The 24734-nt window shown below is 38.0% G+C and overlaps 2 protein-coding genes and 1 non-coding gene across 9 annotated transcripts in view; 2 read left to right on the top strand and 1 right to left on the bottom strand.

The window, feature by feature from the left end:
• Nucleotides 1-2264: 2264 nt before the first annotated feature.
• Nucleotides 2265-2337, bottom strand: Trnai-aau (transfer RNA isoleucine (anticodon AAU)). Its single transcript has one exon. It is a non-coding gene; the product is annotated as a tRNA-Ile (tRNA).
• A 120-nt stretch (nucleotides 2338-2457) lies between these two features.
• Nucleotides 2458-12970, top strand: LOC139961601 (U3 small nucleolar RNA-interacting protein 2-like). Of its 2 annotated transcripts, none has more exons than XM_071960918.1 (13): nucleotides 2458-2668; nucleotides 4068-4165; nucleotides 4713-4831; nucleotides 5406-5473; nucleotides 5787-5955; nucleotides 6643-6767; nucleotides 7574-7666; nucleotides 8422-8522; nucleotides 9006-9140; nucleotides 9482-9544; nucleotides 9885-10024; nucleotides 10762-10844; nucleotides 11065-12970. In XM_071960918.1, exons 1-13 carry the CDS (start codon nucleotides 2597-2599, stop codon nucleotides 11251-11253), a joined length of 1455 nt encoding a protein of 484 aa, XP_071817019.1. In that variant the 5' UTR covers nucleotides 2458-2596; the 3' UTR covers nucleotides 11254-12970. The 2 variants fall into 2 exon arrangements, with proteins under 2 accessions (XP_071817019.1, XP_071817020.1); XM_071960919.1 differs by having other exon boundaries at nucleotides 2459-2668; nucleotides 10765-10844.
• A 1176-nt stretch (nucleotides 12971-14146) lies between these two features.
• Nucleotides 14147-24734, top strand: part of LOC139961948 (interleukin-1 receptor-associated kinase 4-like) — a 30525-nt gene continuing 19937 nt past the window's right edge. For 2 of the 6 annotated variants that reach the window (XR_011791105.1, XM_071961657.1), the window contains exons 1-8: nucleotides 14159-14323; nucleotides 17445-17657; nucleotides 18341-18489; nucleotides 19149-19190; nucleotides 20141-20179; nucleotides 21500-21660; nucleotides 21793-21857; nucleotides 22416-22634. Coding sequence is in view for 5 of the 6 variants with exons in the window: in XM_071961657.1 (XP_071817758.1) it covers nucleotides 17470-17657; nucleotides 18341-18489; nucleotides 19149-19190; nucleotides 20141-20179; nucleotides 21500-21660; nucleotides 21793-21857; nucleotides 22416-22634 (863 nt within the window). In the remaining variant the exon portion in view is untranslated. Of the gene's footprint in view, nucleotides 14656-16495; nucleotides 16514-17444; nucleotides 17658-18340; nucleotides 18490-19148; nucleotides 19191-20140; nucleotides 20180-21499; nucleotides 21661-21792; nucleotides 21858-22415; nucleotides 22635-24734 lie in introns of those variants that run through there. The other 4 variants (XM_071961660.1, XM_071961659.1, XM_071961658.1 and 1 more) reach the window with 4 other exon arrangements.

Raw genomic sequence — 24734 nt, 5'->3', positions numbered from 1 at the left:
TACTTCAACTGAGGATTTTAATAATTGAAGTTAGTGATGATTTCGTTCAAAACGGTATATTACAGCTACAATGGCTGTTTGAAATGGTATCGTTCGAAGTAAATAATGAATTGTCTATGGCAAGCCAATTGGGACATAACGGCTGTCTAATGCGCGCGCTCGAAACAACCAATCAGTGCAGTGTTTTCAGTAAATAAGTACGTAATAAAGTTTCCCATGACGCGTCATAGACGGTTGGCGCCATTCACTATCATCTACAAGAACGCGTTCTCGAATGCATGGGAGTTAAATACAAGTGTAGATTTGTCGTTTCCAGCTATCGTGTAAACGTAACATATATAGTACAAATTTAAGTTTCTTCTTCTTAATTCCCCGCAAAACACATAAGCGGCAACTTTCTTCCATATCTACTATAACTTGGAAACATTCAGGGTCAGATGCAGGAGTTTCAAAAGGGGCTGATGTGGCCATAGGATCGATGTCGTCGAATCCCGTGTTGGGAGGGAGGAGGGGGTGCGGTAGTTGGGGTTCCCCTTCCGCCCAGAAAAGAATAATTTAGACGTGAAATGTTGCATTCTGAGACATGTTGAGGCTATAAATAAGGTATATAATTAGGTTCGCAAGGTTGTGCTAATAACTATTTTTCATTTTGGGGTTTGGGTTGCCAAGGAGAGAGGGGTGCACATCCCCACCCCTAGATTCCCGCTTGACATGATACAGTTAATCAAGTTGTTGAATTTCGACGATTACACGTTGTGGAGTTTTTGATGATGCGTGTCTGAATGGATTCGAATACGCTGCACTGATTGTTAGTGTCGAACACGCCAGTAGTAGACATGACTTCTGGCTTGTTGGCGTGCCATACTTATCTTAATTCACCAATTATTTGCCCCGGCGACAGTAAGCTAGGAAAAAGTGCGCAATGATTTAACAGCAAATAATGTATAATGGGTGGGGGGGGGGGAGGCACTATGCACATACATGTTTCTGAAGTAACCTTTATATACAATTCCGTATATCTGGACGTTCATTGTACAAAGGTAGCCTCATATAGTTTATTTCAGTCTTAGCATATTTTGTTATTAATACTACAAGAAATAAATGATATATGCTGTTACCATGGGTTACCTCTGAGTTCTGTTTCGCTTAGTGTCTATATACAATCTAGATAAAAATTACCTATTTACCCTTAAATTTGAAAATCGAATCGACTTTCCCTTCCTCCACCGTCTACCACATGATCAAATCATAGTAATGTTCTTACCAAGCGAAAATGTTTATCCAAGCGTTTATCCATTGTTTCTACGACATTCAACACCATTTGTCCTTGACAAATTTGTAATGCATTACAAACATGCCACTTAAGGCCAAACTAGTCATATATTTTTTCATTGAGTTTTGTGTTGCATTTCAGGGTCTCTATATTAAACTAAGAATGCCAGCCACTTTCATTGATGAACCATATCTGTTTAAAGTATCATTTCTCAAAACTTAAAGAGTGGTTGAAAAACGACCTGGATTGAAATTAGCAGTGAGTGAGTCTATAACATTTTGTGCCTAATGTTATCCTTTAATTCAGTTGTTCACCGTTCTGCACAGGCTATTATTTAGGACATCACTGAGTACACTTTGAGATGAACCAGCGGCGTAGATGAATAATTGAAGCCCCTTTTAGGGACTCGAGTCCGTTTTTAAGGACTCGGCTGTACAGAAACCGTACTCGTAAGAGGATGTTAGGACTTTGACTTGGAAGTTCAGTAATGACTCGAGGATTCGGAATCGGTTAGCCAGGACTCGGAGTTGAAAAGCCACAGCTCGAGGACTGGTGAGGAGACCAACATCGTCCGGCACTTGAAAATTCAGCCTACCTCATTTACTTGCCCAGCATTTTATCTCAGAATCCAGGAGGCATGCAAGTCATATAGTTTTTCTATTGTTTTTTAATTTTATTGTCACTAAAAAAGAAAGAAATAGAAAAAAAGCTCAGATACTGCCTTAAAATATCTGGCAACATGTTGGCTCTAACAGGGATGTCAGTGTCGATCAGTTGAAATTTGGTCCTACACCCCCAATTAATGAGAGGAACGTTTCTCGTATAACAGTATGGCCACCCCAGCCCAGTCAAGTAATTAAGATAATACAAGACATATTTCCCTTAGCTGTTAAGAAAATAAATGATAAATTTCCCCATATAGTACATATCGCGCTCCTTTAGCCATTGTAAAAGAGCAGTACACTTTGAAAGAGAAAAGAAAAGACTGTATTGGTCGGTAAGGGGCTCGAACCCATGACCGCCGCGTTATTAGCACGGTGCTCTGCCGACTGAGCTAACCGACCAGATGGTGGCAAGGGCAAATGTAAAATACTTAAACAGAACCATCTAGTAAGCCATGCTTATTACGCAATAGAGTGGCTTAAAAACGTGGGTTTCACCTGTGCTATGTTTATAGTGTAGACCTCAGTGTTCATTGCTTTAACGTTGTGTTGGAAATCGGATTATCAGTGATATGTGTACATGCTTGAATACAGAACATATGATTGTCAATACGTACACATAGAAGGTCTCAATTAAAATTTCAGACGAACAAGACTCGGGATGTCATTTTTTATCAGAAAGAAACGCGGTGGTCGTAATGCAGACGCGATTAGTAATCACTCACGAAAAAGGGTAAAAAGATATCTTAGGGCCGAGCGTAGGCTAACTTAGTTCAACTTAGGCTCAGTGCTAATACATAGTACTAAGCCCAGGCCAAATACTAGTACTAAAACTAAGTAGGCTCGGGCTTACCCAGGCTAGACCATTTGCTTATTTTTTCCCTTGGTGCCTAACAGTTGTTGGCCTAACTGTTAAGTAACATTGCTGTTTGCAGCATGGTTTGGATCAAATCCATCCATACATTGATAGTAATGTTTGTGTGTTTGTATGACAGGTAAGGTTCAGTGAGATCTTACTAAAGGCCGGGTTAGGGGTGCCGAGGTGGTAACTCTAACATTTAACGTAACTCAACTGATAATGTTACTTATTCTAGTCTGTGTAGTATGTACCCCCTAAGCCTGAACACTGAACATACACACAAAAGCAATGTCAGTCATTTTAGTTTGAAGTTAATATGTTATACTGTTGTGAAAATAAGTAAGCATAGCCTTGGCTTTAGTTAGAGAAGTTAGGCAACTTAGGGATGGATTTTATTTCAAGGACTAACAAAGTTGACATGTACGTTAAAGGTCCAACACATTGTCATGACTCCTTAGGCTGGTTTGTTTTCTTCCACTGACTTACACAGTCTCACCAGTTAGGAAATATGCACAGTTTGCATCCATTGTGTCAGTAGTCTGTGTCTTAACAAATATTTGAAACCATAACAAAATAATGTTTTCTAAAATTCTACATTAGAGTAAGTAGTAGCAATACAATTAGTTCCTTCCAAAAGAAGACAAAAGACACACAAGTAAGTTCTTGGCTTGAAGCAACTGTGACAGTTGAATCTGAGTCAAACTCAAGTCAGTTTTGTGGTGCCTAGAGTCAAATTAACCATTTGGGTTGACAAGTCAGCAAGTCATTTTGGGTTCAGAAACTAGTTGATTCAATGTCACCAGGGAATATGACTCAAGTCCAAGTTAGTGACTTGTACAACATTGTCAAGTGGAAGTCCGTTTTAGTTGAATTTGCTTTTTGTTGATGCTTTTTTTGAATTTTGCAAAATGTTAGCACTACTGTATGCCTACATTTAACCCTATAGGCAATCACTAAATGATTTTAGCATACGTTTGGGAGACCTGGTGGGCTATTTTAAAGTCAATTTTTATGGGGTGAAAATATATATATTGTATTGACCAGCCATTTGTTCTCCATCTTTATTGTGGTAGGCTACTGTATATATGTTATACAATTCTTATATAGGTCTTACACTACATTATGTAAAGTCTGTCACAGACTTAACTACTCAGGTCATACTCCAGTCCCTCTCAAAAAAGTGATAGTTAAAAAGGCGGAATAGAGGTTCCTGTTTATAGCATGTAAATACAGTACTGCAATTAATTGAGCAAATCCCTTTACTTTACTACAGAAAACAGGTGACAGAAAAAGTCAGCAGTTAACAGAAAAAAAGAAAAAGCATTTTGAAGATGAAGAGATAGAAAGTGAATCTGACGAAGAGGATGTGAGGTAGGTTTAAAGAATGTTTTTTTTCTCTCTCGTAAACCCAGGATCTTGTCACGTGTCAGTTTCAGCCATATTGCTCAGAATAATGTATATATGTGTGTTGGAAATTTGGTGCATAAGCATGACAATGTAACAACAACCTGTATCTTTTGTTTATGTAGTAAACCTCAAATTGGCAACTTTCAACACACATTAATGTAATTACACCTACAAGCTTTTGCAAGCTTTTTGTAATCACTGCCCAGTCTCTTCTTTTCATTCACTGGTTGTATACTGTTTTTATTCTATTTAAGATGAATGAGTCAGAAGTAAAGTTTTATGAAACAGTAAAAAAAAAAAATTGTATATGACTTTTCTAAATTCTGGAAGCATAGAAATGAAGCCATATGACAAATTTAGAAAAACACAGAGGAAAACATAAACTCAATTATTAAAGATACCTTAAATGTAATGAAAAGTACTTCCAATGTAGTAAGGTCTGTAGGATAACATGTCATGAGAGAAATTTCTCGGTGGGCATCAGCTTTATTGTTCTTACTTTTGTGAACAGGCAACCTGGAAAACCAACAAAAGAAGCAACGTCAGATGAGGAGGAGGAAGACGAAGAAACAGCACAGGAGAAAAAATTGAGGCTAACCAAAGAATATTTGGCACAGTTAGCTGAAGAAGGTAAAAACCAAAGCCAGTTGATGACAGCTCATTCACCAATTGCTTGTTATCATATATATGGTTGGATGGGATTTAGATATTGAGAGAAGATGAATTCAATAATGTGTTAAGATATATATGTTAACTATAATATGTTAATATAACATGTGAATATTCAACAATATGTTTGCTCAATAGCAAGAATTGTTTAGCCTTTTAACTGAGAGTTTTGTGTTTATCTGTGTGACCTGTGGGACAGTTGGAGGGGGGAGAGGGGGGTGGCTAGGACAGTGGCACAGTGCACAGAATTTCATAGTTGGGGATAAAATGCCATTCCCATTTTACAAATGATCGGTGTGTCATTGAAGGGACTGTCATGTAGGGGGGGGGGGGGTGGGGGGTCTGGGTGCTTGCCCAGAAAAAATTTCAAAGTTAAGGGGCCATAAATTAAATTACTATAAATGAGGTCTAGATAACGTACTAGTACAGCTAGGATTGTTAACTTGTACAAATCTTATAAAGTAACAGCATTATTGTAGTCATCATAACTCTTTTATTTATTTATTTATTTTTTTGTTTTTTGTTTTGTTTGCAGAAAGGAAAGATAAAGAGGGTAAAGACATTGATCACGATGCAATCTCTCATCGGCTGAAAGAAGATGTGGTATGTTTATTCATTTTACTCCAAAATTATCAAATGAGCATTTTGTGCTATGAGTGCCTGTGTCAGAATTAAGCAATCATTTTTGCAAACATGTGTCTCTGGTTTCCAAAGTTGAGTTACTCTCTTTTAAATTTCTGTTATCGTAAACGATTCTAGTTTTAATCATTTAAAGAAAGTACATATGGGGAGTTCTTCTCTCATATGTAGGTAAGAGTCACAAGATTGTTTTGACTTGCATGGACTTTTGAATGTGCTTACCACCAGACAGCGAAAGAGCAGTCTATAATACTGTTAATTTTGTCTTATTTTGCAGTTGGAGCAGAGTGGCAGGCTTTTGAAGAATGTAGCTTGTGAATATGCACAACCTGCTGGTGATGACCTTTGCATATTAAGGGGTCATAAACTGGCTGTGACCTGCCTGGTTATATCTCCAGATAGCAAGTACATTTTCAGTGGTTCCAAGGATTGCTCTGTGATTAAATGTGAGTAAATAAACCCAGTGATGGCTATGTATCTATGAACATTAATTTAGTCAGACATAGTTATTATGTCATGAATATTCAACAAATTAGATGGAGTTGATCTATTTAGTCAATTCATGTCTCATGTCTTTACAGATGTCTCAGTGTGTTTAATCATCATCAGTGTTATTGAATTTCAAAAAAAGTGGTATAAAGTTGGTTAGCTTCAAAAAGTTAAAATCGGATCCAAGGCAGTATTATAAAACCAAACAAATGAAATGCAATGTGGAAGTCCATAATCTGATAAAGAAAGACGATAAAAGGAAGGGAGACCTATTAACGAGATCAAGCTGTAATCCGAAACGATAAAAGAGAAACCGAGGGAACAGTAAACCCTTGTAAAGACTAGATTAAATTTGGTATTGATTTAAATATCAATGGTTTGTTTATTGCTGTAGTTTGCATTATGGTTGAATATGAAAGAAGACATCCTGCCCTTCCCCTTGTCCCTTCCCCTTGTCCATCCCCCTTGTCCCTCCCCCTTGTCCCTCCCCCTCCCCTTGTCCCTCCCCTCTCCCTTCTTTCTGCCCTTCCTTTCCTTGATTCTCCTCTTCTTAGCAGTAATTTTAAATTCATTTATGATGTATTTGTTTGTAGCTGCAGCCGTCTTGAATTTATTCTAAGTTATGATATTTTTTGCTTTGAAAGGGAACATTGCCACGAGAAGGAAAGAACATGTCATCCACGGAGGTCGTAAGGGCACAGAGGACAAGCACAAAGGTCACACAGACCATGTGCTCTGTATGGCCATCTCAAGTAATAACAAATATCTGGTAAGTTTTTGTAGGTTAACAATGTTGAGGTAATGTTGCAAATATTAATAATTACCTTTATCATCGTCATCCTTTTTATAAAATTTTATGGCATTTTCAAACTATTTTTTGTAGCAATGTAATTTTGACACCTGCAAAGATGGTAATTAGCAGGCAAACATGCCAGCTGATCAATTGTATGTTGTGAGCTTAATACGTTTTGTCATCTGACCTATGTAACATGAGAATCTTTTCGTCAGCAATAGCTTTAACAAAGCAGTAATAGGGCCTTTGGGGGAGATAAGCTTTACGCTAACCGAGTATACCCTTCAATGTTAATGTGTGGTTCTTTTTAATACCATCTAAATTCATTGTATTGATGCATTAATTTCACAATCCAAGAACACCATGTCGTTGTCATCTTGGAAGTATCCGTTTTCATTTATCAAAATGGCTGGACTTACCAATCTAGACCAGTAATTAACATTAGCTCATCAGAAGCAACAAACATGCACCAGGCCAAAAAAAAAAAGTATGAGGGAAACTACAATTTGATGACCTAAACATGACAGGTTTACAATTCATTGTAATTTGTTCATTGTCAAATGGTTTTGAACTACAATCCTTGCTATATACAAGCTGAAAGGTTTATTGTTTTATTAAACATTTAAAGTTAGGCCTGAAATGAGGAGTTGGACCAGCTTTCATGGATATCCTCAGCATTGAGGTTCTATCCTTTAAACATTTAAGAGGCTTTTGAATCTTGGTTATTATCATCAACATCCTTGAAACATTACTTCTTATTCTTTCTTCTTTTCTTTACGTAGGCCACCGGTGGCAAAGATAAAATAATTCATATTTGGAATCCAATTACGTGTGAGCTGCTCCATACATTTAAAGGTCACAAAGATTTCATTTCGGTAAGCCATTGTACCATGAAGGATTTTGTAGGAGTAAATCTGAAGGCATGTCAGAAAAGCTAAGAAATAATACTCTACTCAAATGTTAGAAGTTTTGGAAGAACATGTGAGGTGTTTTTGAAAAACATGTTGAAAATACAAACGCACACACTATTGCTGAGCACTTGAGTATTTGAATAGCATTGCCAGGTGGTAAGACTGTGCCTGCAAGGTATCATATTTTCTGTGCCAAATATTTTCACTGATTTCCAAGGATAGGAACCAAGTAATTGTCTTCATTATTCTTAGTTGTTAATGTCAACATGGATGGTCAAAGAAACAAATCCCTTTATTTACTTGTTGAATTTATTTCAGTATATACAATGTCAAACTCAGGGCTTGCAGTTATCTCTATACTACTTCATAACTTTATATCTACGATACAGATTATCTTCTTCAGTTGTGGTATCACTGTTTTTTTTGAAGGCCTGCAATTTTATTTTTTTCTGTTCTGGTTACCAATCCAACTTATTGGAAGAGCTTGTCATTTTGTTCCACATTTCACCCATGACAAACTCTATGAAAAAATTCCCCTCCACCCCACCTCCCTTGTCTGCTACTACTAAAACCTCTCAGCCCCCAACAAATGTGTCCTCCAACAATAAGTCCAGCCAATGTGCATATGAACCTTATTCTTAGGTTCATTGTAAGCCACATAACGGTTTAGTAAATTTGCCTGTTCCTAATTTGTAGTTGGGCCGTTCCTTTCTTTACAGGGCCTGGCTTTCCGCCAAGGGACTAGTCTCTTATTTAGTGGATCACACGACAGATCTGTAAAATTGTGGAATGTGGATGACTTCGCCTACATGGAAACCCTGTGAGTAATTCTGTTTGAATTTTTTACCGCTTCAATTGACTTTAAATTTCATGTTGAAGAAAAACAAGGATATTTTGCAACAACAAAAAGGAGTTTAACCCCTGATCGACCTCGCGAGAGGTCCTACAGGGGATAATAGCATTCTTTTATAGAATAGACATTTTTTCTTTTTTTTTCTTTGGAAAGTTCTATTCTTCAGTCAAGGAGATACTGGTAAGTGAAGTATTATGTAATAACATTGTATAGAAGCCATAAATATACCCAAGGTGGATATTTTGCTCTCAACTGCCACAATGTTTGTATGTCTCATGCTGCTGTTGCAACAACATTTGCTCCCAACCAATACTTATCCCAATCTTGCCCTCATGGAAAGGTAATTGAGAACTCTATCAGCTTCTAAGAGTTATTGAATGACAAGATTAGTGTACACTGCCTTTTTGACATGATTTGGCATATTTTGTGTGTCTGATTATGTTACTACAGGTTTGGTCATCAGGAGGCAATCACCAGCGTAGACAGCCTGATCAGGGAGCGAGCCATCACATCGGGAGGCGGGGACAAATCTATCCGCATCTGGAAAGTGGTAGAAGAATCCCAGCTGGTTTTCACGGGCCACAAGTAAGATCTGACTTTTTGAGAATTTAAACTTACCTGTAGTGCATTCTTCCTTAAATTGTGACTTTGCAAATGGAATTTGAATAATTATTGCTTTGTAATCTAATCATTAATTTTGTGTGGATGTTCACCGACAGAAAAACAAGGAGAACTTTCTTCCTAGGTGAAGCAGAGTAGTTTTATAATCAAAGTTGTCATCCTGAAATTGTACTTGTGAAAAGTTTTTGTTATTTCCAAGATTCTTACCAGAGTCGTTCGGAATTTAGTCACTGGAAGCGACCCAAGGAATGTTTCGGTTGGTTTACAAATCATCATTTCATTCACAATTTTCGCTTGACTTTCAGAGGCAGCATTGACTGTGTTAAGTACCTCAACGAAGAATTTTTCTTTTCCGGTGCAGACGACGGGTAAACTTTTTGCGTATTTTACGTCTAGTTTGTAAGCTCTCAATGATGGGTGCATTTGAATATTCATAATACTGGTTTTTTACTCAGATCATTGAGAAAATGTGTGTTTAATCCTTAACTGAATGATTCCAATTAGCAAATTTAATAACATTTATTCAGAATTATTGTCCCTAAGAATTAAGCACCCACAAAACCCCAGGGTAGAATTTGTGACAGTTTTATTTTAGAAGCTAACAAGATTTGGTAGTAGGATTTTCATTATGTCATTATTTTACCTGCTCACAATGACATTGTCAATTAAAAAGGACATGCCTACATTAATGTTCACCTTCGTCATCAGGTCGTTAGCATTATGGACGCTCAATAAGAAGAGACCCCTGGTCGTGATACCCAATGCTCATAACGAATCGGGAAGTCTCGCAAACGAGAACTGGATATCATCACTAGCTACCTTGCAGAGTACTGATCTACTGGCCTCAGGTACATAGTAGTATATCTAGCTAATGATTGGTCAATATCCATTATGAATGATTTCGGTGTATTGTTATTATTTATTTTGGATAGAACAGACTGATTCAGGTTCAGACTACCTCATACCAAACAAAAGTGTGAAGGTGTATACACTTAGAGCCCAGTTATCTGCACTTTGAAAGCAATGCCATTAAATGCTTATACTTTACAGAACCAAGGGATTAAAATAAAAGTTCCACTGTGGGAAATATCAATCGAGGCTCTCTAGTTCTACTACTAGCAGCGATGATTTGGGTTCAAGTTTAATGTTTACCCGATAATGATCACTCAATCCATTTGGAAGGGATTTGATACAGCCTCTTAGTCTTTGTCATATGTTGAAATGATAGTGAATCTGTAAATGAAACACCTCCCCCCCCCTCCACACACATCCCCTTTCAAAGAAATGAAGTTTAGGAATGAAATAATTCATTAAAGCATTCAATATTCTGTCAAATTTCTGCTAAATGGTAAATTAAGAGAAACTTGTAATTCAGAATCTTGCCACACCCACCAGCCGATCACATAATTTCCTGTCTTATTCTGGGCTGAGATGAAGACAATTTCCCCCGTACAGGTTATCTCATGAAGACAGAATTGAGTTTTGACCGTTTCTAACGTTTACTTACACGATGAATACAAACCAACTTATCTCAGAATCACTTTTAAATAATGGTCCGTCTCTCTCTTCTCTTCCGTTGCCTCAGCAGGTTCTAAAGATTCTCGAGTTCGTCTTTGGAGGGCAGAGGAAGGTTGTAAAGGACTAAGACCCCTCTTTGACATACCCGTGGTGAGTTTGGCAGTACCATTTAAATATATGCAGATTAATAGTAAATCAATGTACTCTAAAGCTGCCTGTAAACCTTTGTATTAGACAAAGTAAATGAGCTCTTACTTATGCAATTTCTTAAACATGGATTCAGCTTGAAGTAAGGTCTTATTTTCTGTAGGATTGACAGTAGAATCTTATCTTCCCTGCATCGTTAATTCTCTTGTCGATTTTCCATCAGGTGGGATTCGTCAACTGCCTCCAGTTTTCAGCCGACGGTGCTAGGCTCGTCGCTGGCGTCGGTCAGGAACACAAGCTGGGAAGATGGTGGAGGATCAAAGAAGCCAAGAACAGCGTAGTGATCATTCCTCTCAAAAAGAAACCGTCAAACGGTGAGGACCGACCAATCGACGAAGAGAAAGACAAGTGAATCTGTAGATGGCAGGCCGAACCATCAAGATATAGCAGGAAGGATAAACACCTCTCCTTGGGCTACAGTGACTTTCCTGGAATGTTCACCAATTCCTCGGACTGTCAATAACAGAGAAGAATGAAAAAGATCTTAGAGAAGGAAGAGAGAATGGACCAAGAGAAGCGTCAAAGAGGGGGCCTTGTTGTCCAGTGTCATGGCAACGGGAACGGGTTCATTCTTCTGCCAAGATGCTCGTAACAACCACTGACCAAATCCCCTTGGTGAAGATTTTGGTGGCTCCCTTCACATGTGACATTGGTGTTCCTGTTCCCCTGTGCTAAATATTTTGTGAACAATGTGATTGGCTTTGAGACAACAAAGTAACTGAATGCTATGAGTCGTTAGTTTTTTTTGGGGGGGCGGGGGGGTTGGGAAGTCAGGCTCTACCCTGCTATGACAGCTTAGTCCAACAATTTCTAGTGAATGATACTGAAGCAAGTTAGATTTGGACCCTGACATATGGACCATTGAAAACGAGAGATTATTGAATGACGTTACCCAGCACAATAAACTTTTATCACTCAACCTTTGTAAGCAGGCTTGAAAAGACATGCAAACTTTGTCGGACGGTATTAAGGCAGTTATTTTGATGGCTCTAAGCAGCCACCATGTGCATATGGGTGAAGCCGAATGGATTATTACTCACACTTTAGGTTGGGTGTTCTCTCCAATTAAATGTTTTAGTCCACTTTGGATATTTTTTTCATTTTGGAAGAGCATTTCAGATGGGCAAACCGTGGATCTCTGGATGGGAAACCCATATTACTTTGGCCGGCCAGCTGTCAAATCCAGTACATCTCAGCTGCTAGCTAGTTCTCATTGCTTCTAATGCCATTGCCTTTATCCACTCAGCCATAGACCATATGGTGAGGTGAAAAAAGCCAATTTCTGAGGGTACTAACAGATTTGGGCTTGGTCAATATTGTCTGTGACAACATTATGAGCAATAAAGCTTATCACAAATATAAAAATACCAGACTGTAAATTATTCATATTCCAAAACTGTCAAAAAAGTATGCCAAGTGTGTGACTTTCTTGAAAGCAATGATATGTTTGCCTGTTTACTAACATTGAGGTAAAGATATTTTCCCTGTGAAAGATTTAAGAAAAATCATGTCGAATAAGAGATTATGTGACTGCAGTCTGTTGGCAAGTTTCATTCTTGCCAAAAATTATGTTATTATAAGCCATCAATACTTACAAATTTTTAATTCTCTGACCTTTATTGTTTTTACCATTATCATTAACGATTTTATTAGGTAAGTAGAACTAGTTTTGTGCTAGGAAGAATAACTATGCGTTTTAATTGGTGCATAAATGTAAAGGCACTGAATGGTATGCCCAACATATGTTGGGATGTTGTGGTGGACATTCTTTTCTCCTGGGAAGGTTTCACCAATGTCACGCTTGTAGTTCATGAAAGATACAACTATCGCCATCGGCTACACCTGACTCCGTTCATCTCCCCGGAAAACATCTCTTCAGAGAATTATGTTTGTGCTCTGTGAGATCTTAATTCCAAGAAAAATACTAGCATCACTTCTGCAAAGTGAAATCTTTCTTTGTTACATTTCTACTGTAAGGAATCTAAGGGTACTCATATTTGTGTTTGTTTTCAGTCATTCAATAATGTGAAGGAAAGTAAAAAAGTCTTGAATCAAAGTACACACTGTAACCCCCTTGTTTTTGTTCTCTTTTAACTAATGTAATGTTGTTTTGTGGTGTACAGAGTTTATTGTGTAACCTTCTGTAAAGATAGTACAAGTCTTCACATAGGCTTAGGATTGAAACATTTATGTATTTAGTATCAGCTGGAGTTTCAATCCTTTGTACCACCCCCTGTGTGACCTTCAATGTTTTCCTACATTCCAAGAATACTTTTCTTCAGGCATGTTTCAAGCCCATCACCTATTCCTTGTTGCAAAGAAGTTCAACTTTACTTGAAACTGCATTGACTTTTTTGATTTTTACTGCTAAAATCCTAAATTTCAAACAGTAAAGAAGTTGTGCCAGGTTTCATATCTTTAGATCTCACAGATATCTTCTTGTTGTATAAACTCTGCAATATTAATGACATAAACTTGCCACCTTTGTCTTCCACATGTTGCAATAAGACTGCTAAAATGCTTCAACATTTCTTTGTAATTCTGTACAAAGACAACAGTACAGAATCAGCAACTCTCTGAATAGCATTCATACAAATATTTTCAATACCAGCAAGGACTTTACTTGTTTCAAATGTCTGCAGATCCAAAGAGACATAGAGAGAGGGAGGGGAGGGGGGGGGGGTTTCAGGGGATACACTCCCATTGACTGGGGTAAATTTGGCGGCCCAGGAAATATTGGATAAATAATAATTTATTCTCTTTCGTAATATACTTAAGGCAACATGAAGACTTCAAAACGCAGCCATGCAGGTGATAGACTGCCCAGGGCTCAACTAACAGTGTGTTCTTAAAAATATGCAATGCCAGGTAAAAAGGCATTAACTGTTCTATGACAGTGTCTGTCTCACAAATAATGAGTTAACACTTGTAAATTGTTCAACTTGTTTCACACGATCAGGGAGTAGGCTACGTGGGTCCTATAATAATAATATGCGATCTTTCTGAGATAATGTCGGTGCAAATAATTGGAAAATTGCATTAATCCTTATGAAGCGTTGAAAAGGTACCAAATAATGTCATTTGCCACTCCATCCCGTTATATGACAATGACGCTTCATGCGACAGAGTGACTTGAAGCCACAGTAGTTGTTACTTAATGTCTAATTTTGCGTTCCATGTTCAAGTTCCCATTGGACAATCGTCCTTTGGCATTTCTCTTCTGCGGGATTCTGGTCAAATTGGTGTATTATTCCCGGAAGTGGTTTCGACATTTCGCGAAAAGAGGCTTTATCATCTATAATGTTGTTTCATTAATGTTGGGAAACTATGGTTGACGTAAGCTCTGAAGCCTGACACTTTGCAGGATTTATGAGGCTGTAACTGTAAGATAATTTGGTTCAACATTCAATCGCTTAGTCTCGGTGAGATAAAAAGTTTAAATTGAGTTAGTAGCTAACCACATAATTGCGTATATTATCTGGCTGCATAACGCAGAAACACGACGGAAGCTATCACCATCTAAGTGGTTTTCTGTGAAAAGAGGATATGTTACAGTAACTAACAGTAACGAGATTGTTGTGTAGGTCTAACACAAAATAGTGTCTCTGTCAGCAGCAATATTAAGCCTCTCTGAAGGTTAGTCAGGATTTTGGTTTTGTTATAGGGCCTACAGATGTTTTAGCCTAGGCCTAAGCCCTCACATTTGTTAATGTTAAGCAAGGACTTCCTTAATCTTAGCATGAGTCATAGACTGGTAAGTGGTAGCCATCTGTAAAAGTTAACTTTCCGTTGCTTGCAAGTGAAGTTTTTTCCGTGGCGCTACAAAATGCAGACAGAAATGAAACGTGATACGTTGTTATCTTTTATCTAGACCTGAGATGTCCATCGCTGCTATGTACACTGTGTTGTGGTTATTGACCGTAGCTGCATGTATTGACTGTGCACTAGTGTCTAATTACCCACGGTAGCATGCTGTGTGTGTATTTTCTGGGATCGATGGTGGTGTCTAACACTTCTGTTACACCTCATTCGAAACTAGGTCAGATTATCAGCATGAGACGTTTCTTTGTGCGCGAGTCTTCAATGCCATTAAAGAGCTGTGCTTTGCCATGCACACCTTTAACAGGCCTATACTCCCTTGATTCCATTGATCTAGGACTAAGTGAATCTCCCTATTTTGTGTAGTAGATCATATTACATAACAACAGATATGCATACATTTTGCAGTTGATGCTATATTTCTTGGGGCAATCAGGTGGATGCTCTAATCAAGAAGCTGAATAGCAGGTTTTATTGTTTAAAGAGGTTATGTAATGGAAAAAAATTCTTTCTCATCGTATTCTGTATACTCGTAGCTTTCCAATGATATCCAATTTGTGTCAAACGGAGCTTGCATCCTCGAGGATTAAACGATCAAAAATTCGAGGGTAATGAAAACTTTCGAAAAATTGTTGTATTTACGGTAATGCGGCGTGACGTCAGTCGAGGATCTCAGCTCACCTCCGAGACGCTATGTTTACATTTTTAAACGTCTGAGAACTCACAATATTACACTGTTGCAGCGCTCCGTAGTAATTGAGATTTGGTGTTTGGAGTTTTGATTTATGTAAATTTATCTCGTTACTGTTAAATATGCCGAGCCGATATGTGGTATCAGGTTGCTCCACCACAAGTAAAGACGGATTTCTACTGCAAGCTTTTCCAAAAGATGACAGAAATCGAAGAATTTGAACACGACTCGCTCAAAACACTACACATACACAACGTTATGAGTGCCTGTAGGCCTATACTGTTGCCAAATTACTTGTTATGACCATAGCCTATAGGCCTCCTTGATACAGCAAATGACGATTTTTTGTTGGTTACCTAATATTTTGCTCAAAACTTAGAGCCAGTTGGTTTTAGAACAATCAATTCTAGATCTGCAAGATTTCTTTTGTGGTAAAACTGGCATTGTGTTGTGATTTTACGTAACGTTGGATGATACAATTACACGGGCTAGCCTGTTATACAACGTCTATTAGTTAGGTCTAGGGCCATGTTACCAGTACTACTATAGGGTTGCACTGTAACAGAATGTCACATTTTCCTTGCACTGCAAGTCACAAAATTGTAGAAGCTTCGCTACGAAGTTAAGTAGCAGGATCATCGACATTCGAGATAATTTATATCATATGAAGGTCTTAATAACGGTGGTTTTGTTTATGCTCAACCGACCAGTTTCAGTTCAGGACTTCGCACGGCAGCCATCGGGATCGTTTTACAATTCTTCTGCAAGGGGCTCAATTGATAGGGAAAAACACCGATATTTTCTTCATCACCCTCAAAACTATTTCCTCCTCTTCTTCCTCAAGAAAATAATTTTAGTCAAAGCTTACAAATGTCCTGAGAGGTGAAGTCCTATTTCCTCGGAATCGGAAGATTCGGGAGAAGACAATTGATGAGAAGAGTGTAGTGGATACATTGTTGTAAACTGTATAACGCCGTATTGATAAACAGCAGGGAGTCGGCTTTGGCTGAAATGGTTCTTGGCTGAAATGAGAGGTCTCTAGGGAATACTTTGACAGCGAATTTCTGGCGTTTGAAGCCGTATTTACGGAAAGTTGTGCATGGTTGGTGTTGTATTAATGTAGATAAACCATTCCAAGACATGAAAATTTTTCATTTCATAACCTCTTTAAATAAGATGGCCAGTTTTAACGTCCGTACTTCTATAATGGATATTTTTTACAACGCTACTATCTGTGGCGTATGGCGGTATTGTCTCGTCGGCTGGGGTGGGAACGCAACGGGGACTGACAAAGGTCGTATTGACAGCATTATTCGTAAAGCGGGTATAGAGTCATTGGAGACCCCCAATCAACAGTTGAGGAAATTTATGTGTGCTTGCTCCAAAACAAACTAGACATTGTTTGGAATGACCATGATCACCCGCTTCACTGTTATCTGCACGATAATATCATAACTAGGGGCACTGGCAGACTGCGTCTCCCACCCATGAGAACAAACCGTCATCGCAATTCGTTTATTCCACGTGCAATAAGGCTTTACAATGATAACTTGAGCCGTTAGGTCCTGCCTATGTGTGTTTTATTGTTCGATTGTTTACTGTTTTATCGTTCCGTTCTATCCCTGTTTTTCATATTTGTAACATAGCCATATTTTTGTACTGTCTTTTACATTTTATTTGCAAGATCTTAATTTCCTTCTTTGGAGTAATAAAGTTCTACTTATCTTATCTTATCTTATCTTATTTTAGACAGTCCCTCAGGATGAGAAACCCCCATGATAGATATTTTTTAAGTATCAGTAGAAAACATGTAGTGAGGGAACAACATTAAGTTGGTCCATAAATGATTTAGCTAATGGTAATATGTTCATTTACCAGTTTGTTAATCTTATAATCAGTTATTGCAAATTCACCAGGAACCACATCAGTCTATAGTGAACATATATGTTAGGTTCATATTTCATGCTGGGAAATGGCACAAACAGTTTATAACATCTTCAAGATATATCTCAAATTACGTTGTTCTGTCACAGATAAGTGGAATTCATCCCGTGCGAAATGATGGGTGACCCTGAAGTCTGTACACCGGAGACCTTAGTCAGAAGGTTAAGACTGACGACGGTAAAGTCCTTAGCAAGAGTGCTTGACGTAGAGAATGAACTCTCTGTCGACTGGAGGGACTTTGCTCAGCGTTTACCAAAGAGGCCTGGCAGCCAGCAGCTGAGATATGACATCAAAGACATCCAGTAAGATCATATCAAGTAATACTGTGTACATCACTCGTACGTCTTCCAAAATCTATGAATCCTGAACGTTGTTGCATAGGCTAGGCCTTAAGTACATCATCTATCAATGTTCTCCAGATTTGCCTTACTGGTTAATTATTCTTTTAAAGGCATTGAAGACTCGCCCCAAACCGCGTACCGCGCTCTGAAAAAGTTAACTTTCCGTTGTTTGCAAGTGAAGTATTTTTCTTGTTGCTACAAAATGCAGACAGTAATGAAATGTGATACCTTGTAATCTTTAGCTGGACGTGAGACGTCCATCGCTGCTATGCACACTGTGTTGTGGGTATTGACTGTAGCTGTATGTATTGACTGTACACTAGTGTCTAATTACTGACGGTAGCAAGCTGTGTGTGTATTTTCTGGGATGGATGGTGGTGTCTAACACTTTTGTTACACCTCATTCAAGACTAGGTCAGATTACCGGCATGAGATGTTCTTTGTGCACGAGTCTTTACACCCTCCAACTCTCTTAATTGAAAAGCGTCTATATTGTAATATTATTTGCATCAAGCAATCATTGCACTGTGCATTTACAAGCTGTAATATACAATAAATCCTGTTGTGTAAACACAGCTAACACTTTAAAAAAAAATAATACAGTGAGATAGATTTTTTTTTCTTTAATTCCATTTCTTTGTCAGATACATCACTCACAAACAAAGAACATGTGGAAAGAGTCCTACAGAATCGATCTTGACCGATTTGGGAACTCTGAATACTAGAGTGAAAGACATTGTCAAAATTCTAGAAGAGATGAACCATCTTGAAGCTATACAAATCCTCTTGCCAGGTAATAACAATTTATTATTGCTCACCATTATTTCATGAGGATAGAAAGAGGTAATTGCAGAAGGCAGAGCAACTTAGGAGCAGCGAAAAAACTGGGAAGCTCACAGGAGCGTAAGTGGTGTGAACTAACAAAACCCAAAGATGTGAAAATGCGTTGAGGTTTTGATGACTTTATATATAGGTTAGAATTTTTGTAGGAACCAGCTATATATGAAGCATGAAGATTCCTTTCTTGAGATACTGTGTTTATGTACACATTTTCTGCATCTGCATGTTGACACCAAGGGACCTTTGACCTCCCCCTGCAGAGAATAAAGCTTTTTCAGTCAGTTATGAGGCATAGAAGTATTTAGTTTCCCTGCTTATGTAAAGAGAAACAAAAATCGGTCCAACTCATAACATGGAACACACACACTATCAGACACACACACTATCAGACACACACACTCATGTTCACAAAATGGGGAGAAAAAAAGATGAATGAAAAAAAGAAAAGATAAAAAAAGGTTTTGAATAGTTTCATATTATTTGTTAGTGGACTACCCCTACCTTTTGGCATATACCTACATGATTATTGAATCCAAGGGCACAATGATGCTATATTATTCCCAATCAAACCATGGTTGATTGATAAACTCTTTTATACTTCCTCTTTTGCAGATCATGTTATCGCAGTGCCATCCAGTGATTTACCTGGTCAAGGTAACATTGACATTTTAATTTAAAAAATTTTGTAGAATATATCGTCTGTAGAAGAAAAATCCTCTTTTTCCTGTAAAAAGACACAGACAAAAGATCCCAGGAATGAAACTGCTTCCAGTGTTTTCCAATAAATAATTTTGATATCATACTGTCAGTAGCAATCTTCACTTTCAGGAGTATCACATCATCTCAAAACGTGTAATGAACGTATTGGTGAATATAGACCGTAGGGCTTCGTATCTGTGTTAAAAATACAGATTTGTTTTGCAACAATATATACAGATATTGATATTATATCATAGTGTTATATTTGTAAGGGTGTATGCACATGTAGCTGGGTAAACTAATGAATGCATCCCACATTCACAAAATATTTACAAGTTTACCTTCCAAACATACTTGAACATTTCCAGAACAAAGAGGTTGGTGTTTGAAATGAGAACATAAGTATGTTGGCAAGTTTATTAAATTAATATTTGCCGTAGAATTTAATATATCTGTTATGAAGGTGACTTTACCATGTTAATTTCTTTCTTGTCAAACTGTCCCATTTATCGCCCCGTAGTGCGGATAGTCGTTATCGATTAATCACCAGTAGTAGAAAGTAGATTGAAAGTTGTTGACAGTTTTTGTTTGGTAGATGTCTTCACACGATTTAGACACCGTACGTTGAGACACTAAAGAACAAATAAAAACATTGCACCATGGGAGAAAGATTTGTTTTGACTGTATTTCTGCAATGTAAAAATGACAGTGATGACGTCATGACTGTAACCGAGTAACCGCAGTAACCGTGAGAAGAGCTATGCTATGCGATCAATCGGTTACAAAAGAAAGAGTCGACTATCAGCACTATCCCCCTACCAGTAAAGTCTTATATACTTTTCGCAGTTGTACTTGGAAACATTCTTTAAAAAAAACCCAACAATTTCTCTCTTTCCTTTTCTCAGGATACCGAAAGCAGACACCTGAATTCAATGCCAACAAAAGTAAACAGATTTCATTAATGATTTATATACATGATGTATGATGATGTTATATAGTAGTTGAAATCCACCCATTTTGCATGAGTGAATCATACTCTCTTAGTCTTATTTTGACAAATCAGTATTTATTCAGTAATTATCATTCAGTATTTGCAATGACATAGTACCTATCATACTCATAGGCCCAGCCGTTATCTTACCCATAAGCCCAGCCGTTATCTTAACCATAAGCCCAGCCGTTATCTTACCCATAAGCCCAGCCCTTATCTTACCCATAAGCCCAGCCGTTATCTTAACCATAAGCCCAGCCGTTATCTTACCCATAAGCCCAGCCGTTATCTTACCCATAAGCCCAGCCGTTATCTTACCCATAAGCCCAACCGTTATCTTACCCATAAGCCCAGTCGTTATCTTACCAATGAGCCCAACCGTTATCTTACCCATAAGCCCAGTCGTTATCTTACCAATGAGCCCAGCCGTTATCTTACCCATGAGCCCAGCCGTTATCTTACCCATAAGCCCAGCCGTTATCTTACCCATAAGCCCAGCCGTTATCTTACCCATAAGCCCAGCCGTTATCTTACCCATAAGCCCAGCCGTTATATTACCATAAGCCCAGCCGTTATCTTACCCATAAGCCCAGCCGTTATCTTACCCATAAGCCCAGCCGTTATATTACCATAAGCCCAGCCGTTATCTTACCCATAAGCCCAGCCGTTATCTTACCCATAAGCCCAGCCGTTATATTACCATAAGCCCAGCCGTTATCTTACCCATAAGCCCAGTCGTTATCTTACCAATGAGCCCAACCGTTATCTTACCCATGAGCCCAGCTGTTATCTTACCCATAAGCCCAGCCGTTATCTTACCCATAAGCCCAGCCGTTATCTTACCCCGCTTCATTATATGTACACACTCCAGTTGAAGACGAAGTTTGTGTTTCTTAATTTTCTTAATGATATTCATTTTGACTTTTATCGAAATATTTTATATCATATAGACAATGAAAAGGTTCCATTTTAGGTTGATCAGTGAAAGTGACATAAGTAGCTAATGTGGCACATTACACATTAATTCAGTTCCTGACAAGATGCACAGAAAGGAAAAGTTAAAGAAAAAGGGAACTAAGACTTTCACTTGTAAAATAACATGATTAAAATGCATGAAAAATTTGCGTGACCGGCAAATAGTCATGAGTTTCATCCTTGTGTAAGTTCGCTCAAAAATGATCTATCGCTCGGGGATGCAAAGCCCGCAAGAGTTTAATAAGACAATGAGCAAAGGACCCGAACTTGAACTTTCAAATTCTCTCATTTCCGATAGTCTGTGAATTTACGCAGGGAGAAGTGGCAGCACTCACAGCTAACTTCAACACAACATCGCTATTGGACGGAGGCCGTCAAATTGGAGAGGGCGGATTTGGAACGGTATTTCTCGGTTATTTCAGAGACGGAACAAAATGTGCAGTTAAAAGACTATTCAAGGTAACTTCAGATGGGTTTTTTTTTTTAAATGCCCTTTGAGTTAGTACTGGGGTTATGGAACTAAATAGAAAAAAAAGTGTTTTTTTTTTAGTACAAATTTATGATGGATCTCTCCTTGTGTTTTTGTTTCAGGAGGGGCTTCATCCAGATTTCAACATCGTACAACAATTAAAAACTGAGGCAGCAACTTTAATGAAGTAAGAGGAAGTTTGATATTATATCATAACTTTAATTGTCATCCTCTTTTATAAAATGACATAGGAAACTTTCATTTTTATTTGCCGTGGATGTAGAGTGGTTTCACATTTTGAAGATTGATGAATTTTGATGAAAATGATAATGATTAGAGAACTTTAATTGTGGAGTGTTGTTGGTATTGGAGGATTCCCTTTCAGCCATTTTTTCTATCAGGTCTGTGCACAATTGTTCTTTATGGTTTCTTGTTTTGCTCAGTGGGATATAAGCTTCTGAAAATTTGCTACTTTTTGTTTAAAAATGGTGTATTATGCAAATAATCTCTGTATTTTTAAAATATGTCAAAATTGACTGTTTAATTATTTTTAGTCCATCAGGGATTCATTGACACTTTTATGATAATCTCTCAAGTGAATTGATGATACCTTTACCAACAAAACATGCATTACTACAGAACTGTGTTGCTTTTGTGTGTGCGTGTGTGTGTGTTGAGAATGTTACATTGTAACTACAACAGTCTATATGAAAAATAAGCCAATGTTCTTTCCCCTTCTCAACAGTTTACAACACATCAACTTGATAAAGATTTATGGGTATTGCTTAGATAACCTTAGCCTGGTTCTGGAGTACATCTCTGGTGGTAACCTAGCTCAGAGACTCGCATGCGAAGATAACAAACCACCCCTCTCCTGGAAGTCTCGTGTCTCCATAGCAACAGCAGCTGCTAAGGGAATCAATTTCTTACATGAGATGAAGTATGTGCACAGGGACATCAAAAGGTTAGATTATTTTACATTCAGTTGCTTTGCCCGGCCAGAATCACAGAAATTGATATATATCGCACCTGCTGACAACAAACACGCTTTGCATGCTACTTGAAGGTCACGCGAGCAATCTTGGTACACCTAATACTGACGCAAAGGGCGCCTATGATATAGTAACAAGTTTCCGTTGAAAATCCTGATCTTATCGTCAAAATCTTTCATTTCCACATATGGAAACACTTGATGCATCACATTAGCTCGAATTTTGTGGAACAAAATACAGTAGTTGAAATGAATTACAACATATGGGTATTTAGCCACTGCTTACACAGTTCTTGCTTTTGGAGAAGAAATCTTTGCATGGTCGCAAATGTTGTACAATCTTACGTTAGGCCCTTAACTAGATACATAGGGCAAAAAGCCCAATCGTGGTCTTTATCGTTCACCATGTAAATTTTGAGTAGACTGAAATGTAGGGGAGACAGCTTTACAGAAATGTTTCAGCCCCTTGGGAGGTAGGTACTTTGAGTTGGAGGACACCAAAAATTTATGGAGGGGCGAATTAAAAGAGGGGTACAATACTCATGTGTTGTTTTGGAGTTTTTGTTCACATGATGGCAGGACAAATTAAGGTGGTTGGGTGGAAGAACACTAGTCTGAAAGTGGAGGGGGAATGGCCCCTGGTCCCAGCCTGGCTACCGGACTGCTGGGGAGGGGTTCATATTCAAATGAAGCCATATAGCCACCTTAGACACCTGCTCTTTGAATGATAAACTGATGCACAATTACAGTCATTTTGAGCTAAAAGTATTTTCTTTAATGTTTTTATGGCACTTAAGTCTACAAAAGCTGAAGCTCAGTGATGAAACAACCAAGATGCCATTATGGCTGTGTATAAGTTGAAGATGCAGGGGTATGGAAAATAGGTCAACATTCAAAACGATTGTGGATAGAACTTCCCAAGATATATTTCTCTGTACTTTCTGACCATTCTCAATCGACATATTTGGATTGTAGTTTACATACTTGCAAAATAATAGTCAAGATGAAAAAAGAAATAGGCCTAGATAACCTCCCATACTCTACCCCCCTCAACCCCACTCCAATAAAATGATTATAGGCTTTTTCTTTAGTACGTGGCTTAACAATGATTGACAAGCTGTCTTTATAATTTTAATAATGCGCATGCCTTTATTGAAGAATATTAAAGTTACAAGGCACCTTCATAGATGTAGGCCTACAGACGTTTAATTGCAGCATTTTTAGTAGTCTGACACAGTACATTGTTGTCTGCTTACAATTAGTCTATTTCCTCTGTACTATGATATTGTTTGCATTTTGCAAGTTTATCTTTAAGTTGTCTCAGATGTCTTTGGTGATGCATGGTGACTCACATGTGCATACTTTAAGTTGTCATAAATTATATTTTTTTACTTCATAACCTCAAAAAAGATGCATACGTTTACCACAAACTTTTAATCTTCATCGTCATTTTCTTGGAAGGCACAAGGACTGCGTCGTGTGTTGCACCTTAGGCTTCTTAATTTGCAATTTCAAATCAGTTCGGCCCATATCAGCCTACCAGACAAGCGCTAACAGCAAGTACAGATTGTCATATCAGTCCCAACAAAGCTTGTTATCACCAATACTTGTGTTGAAATCTACTTTCATATCCTAGCAATTGGATATAGCCTAGACCTAGTAACTACTGTAGCTTGAATACAACCATAACTGTATAGTTGCACTAGTAGTAGTACTACTGTACTACTACTAGTGAACTTGTAGCTAGGCCTAGGCTAGGCAAACCATGTATGCTTTCGCCCGTTGTGTCACTGCCAGTAATATACCAAAGGACAAACACAGTCTAGCGGTAATCTAATACCGATTGATGAATGATTTGATAGCATCCTACGAGTTGTATCTTTGTTCAGTTAAAAGCCGCATTTCAATGTCTTGGCACATTGAAAATGTTGTTAATTGTGCAGTATGTTTCCGTAGATAGTACTGTTAAGTGTTGTTATGTGTGAGCAGTACAGATCCAGCAGCAACAAACTGTTTTGTGGAACCAATCTTTTTTTAATAAATATATGTAGAAGATCCCTTTTTGCTTTCCAT

This window comes from Apostichopus japonicus, chromosome 20 (assembly GCF_037975245.1).
Source record: "Apostichopus japonicus isolate 1M-3 chromosome 20, ASM3797524v1, whole genome shotgun sequence".
Classification (NCBI taxonomy): domain Eukaryota; kingdom Metazoa; phylum Echinodermata; class Holothuroidea; order Aspidochirotida; family Stichopodidae; genus Apostichopus; species Apostichopus japonicus.
Note: the sequence above shows the minus strand (reverse complement) of the source record. Positions and strands in the feature narration are given on the sequence as shown.

Bases quoted from the DNA above. Each gene is read 5' to 3' on its own strand.
- LOC139961601 (XM_071960918.1), top strand. From the start codon at position 2,597: ATGTCATTTTTTATCAGAAAGAAACGCGGTGGTCGTAATGCAGACGCG. The intron at 6,768-7,573 runs GTAAGTTTTTGT...TTCTTTACGTAG, and splicing joins CAAGTAATAACAAATATCTG to GCCACCGGTGGCAAAGATAA. The intron at 10,845-11,064 runs GTGAGTTTGGCA...ATTTTCCATCAG, and splicing joins CCCTCTTTGACATACCCGTG to GTGGGATTCGTCAACTGCCT.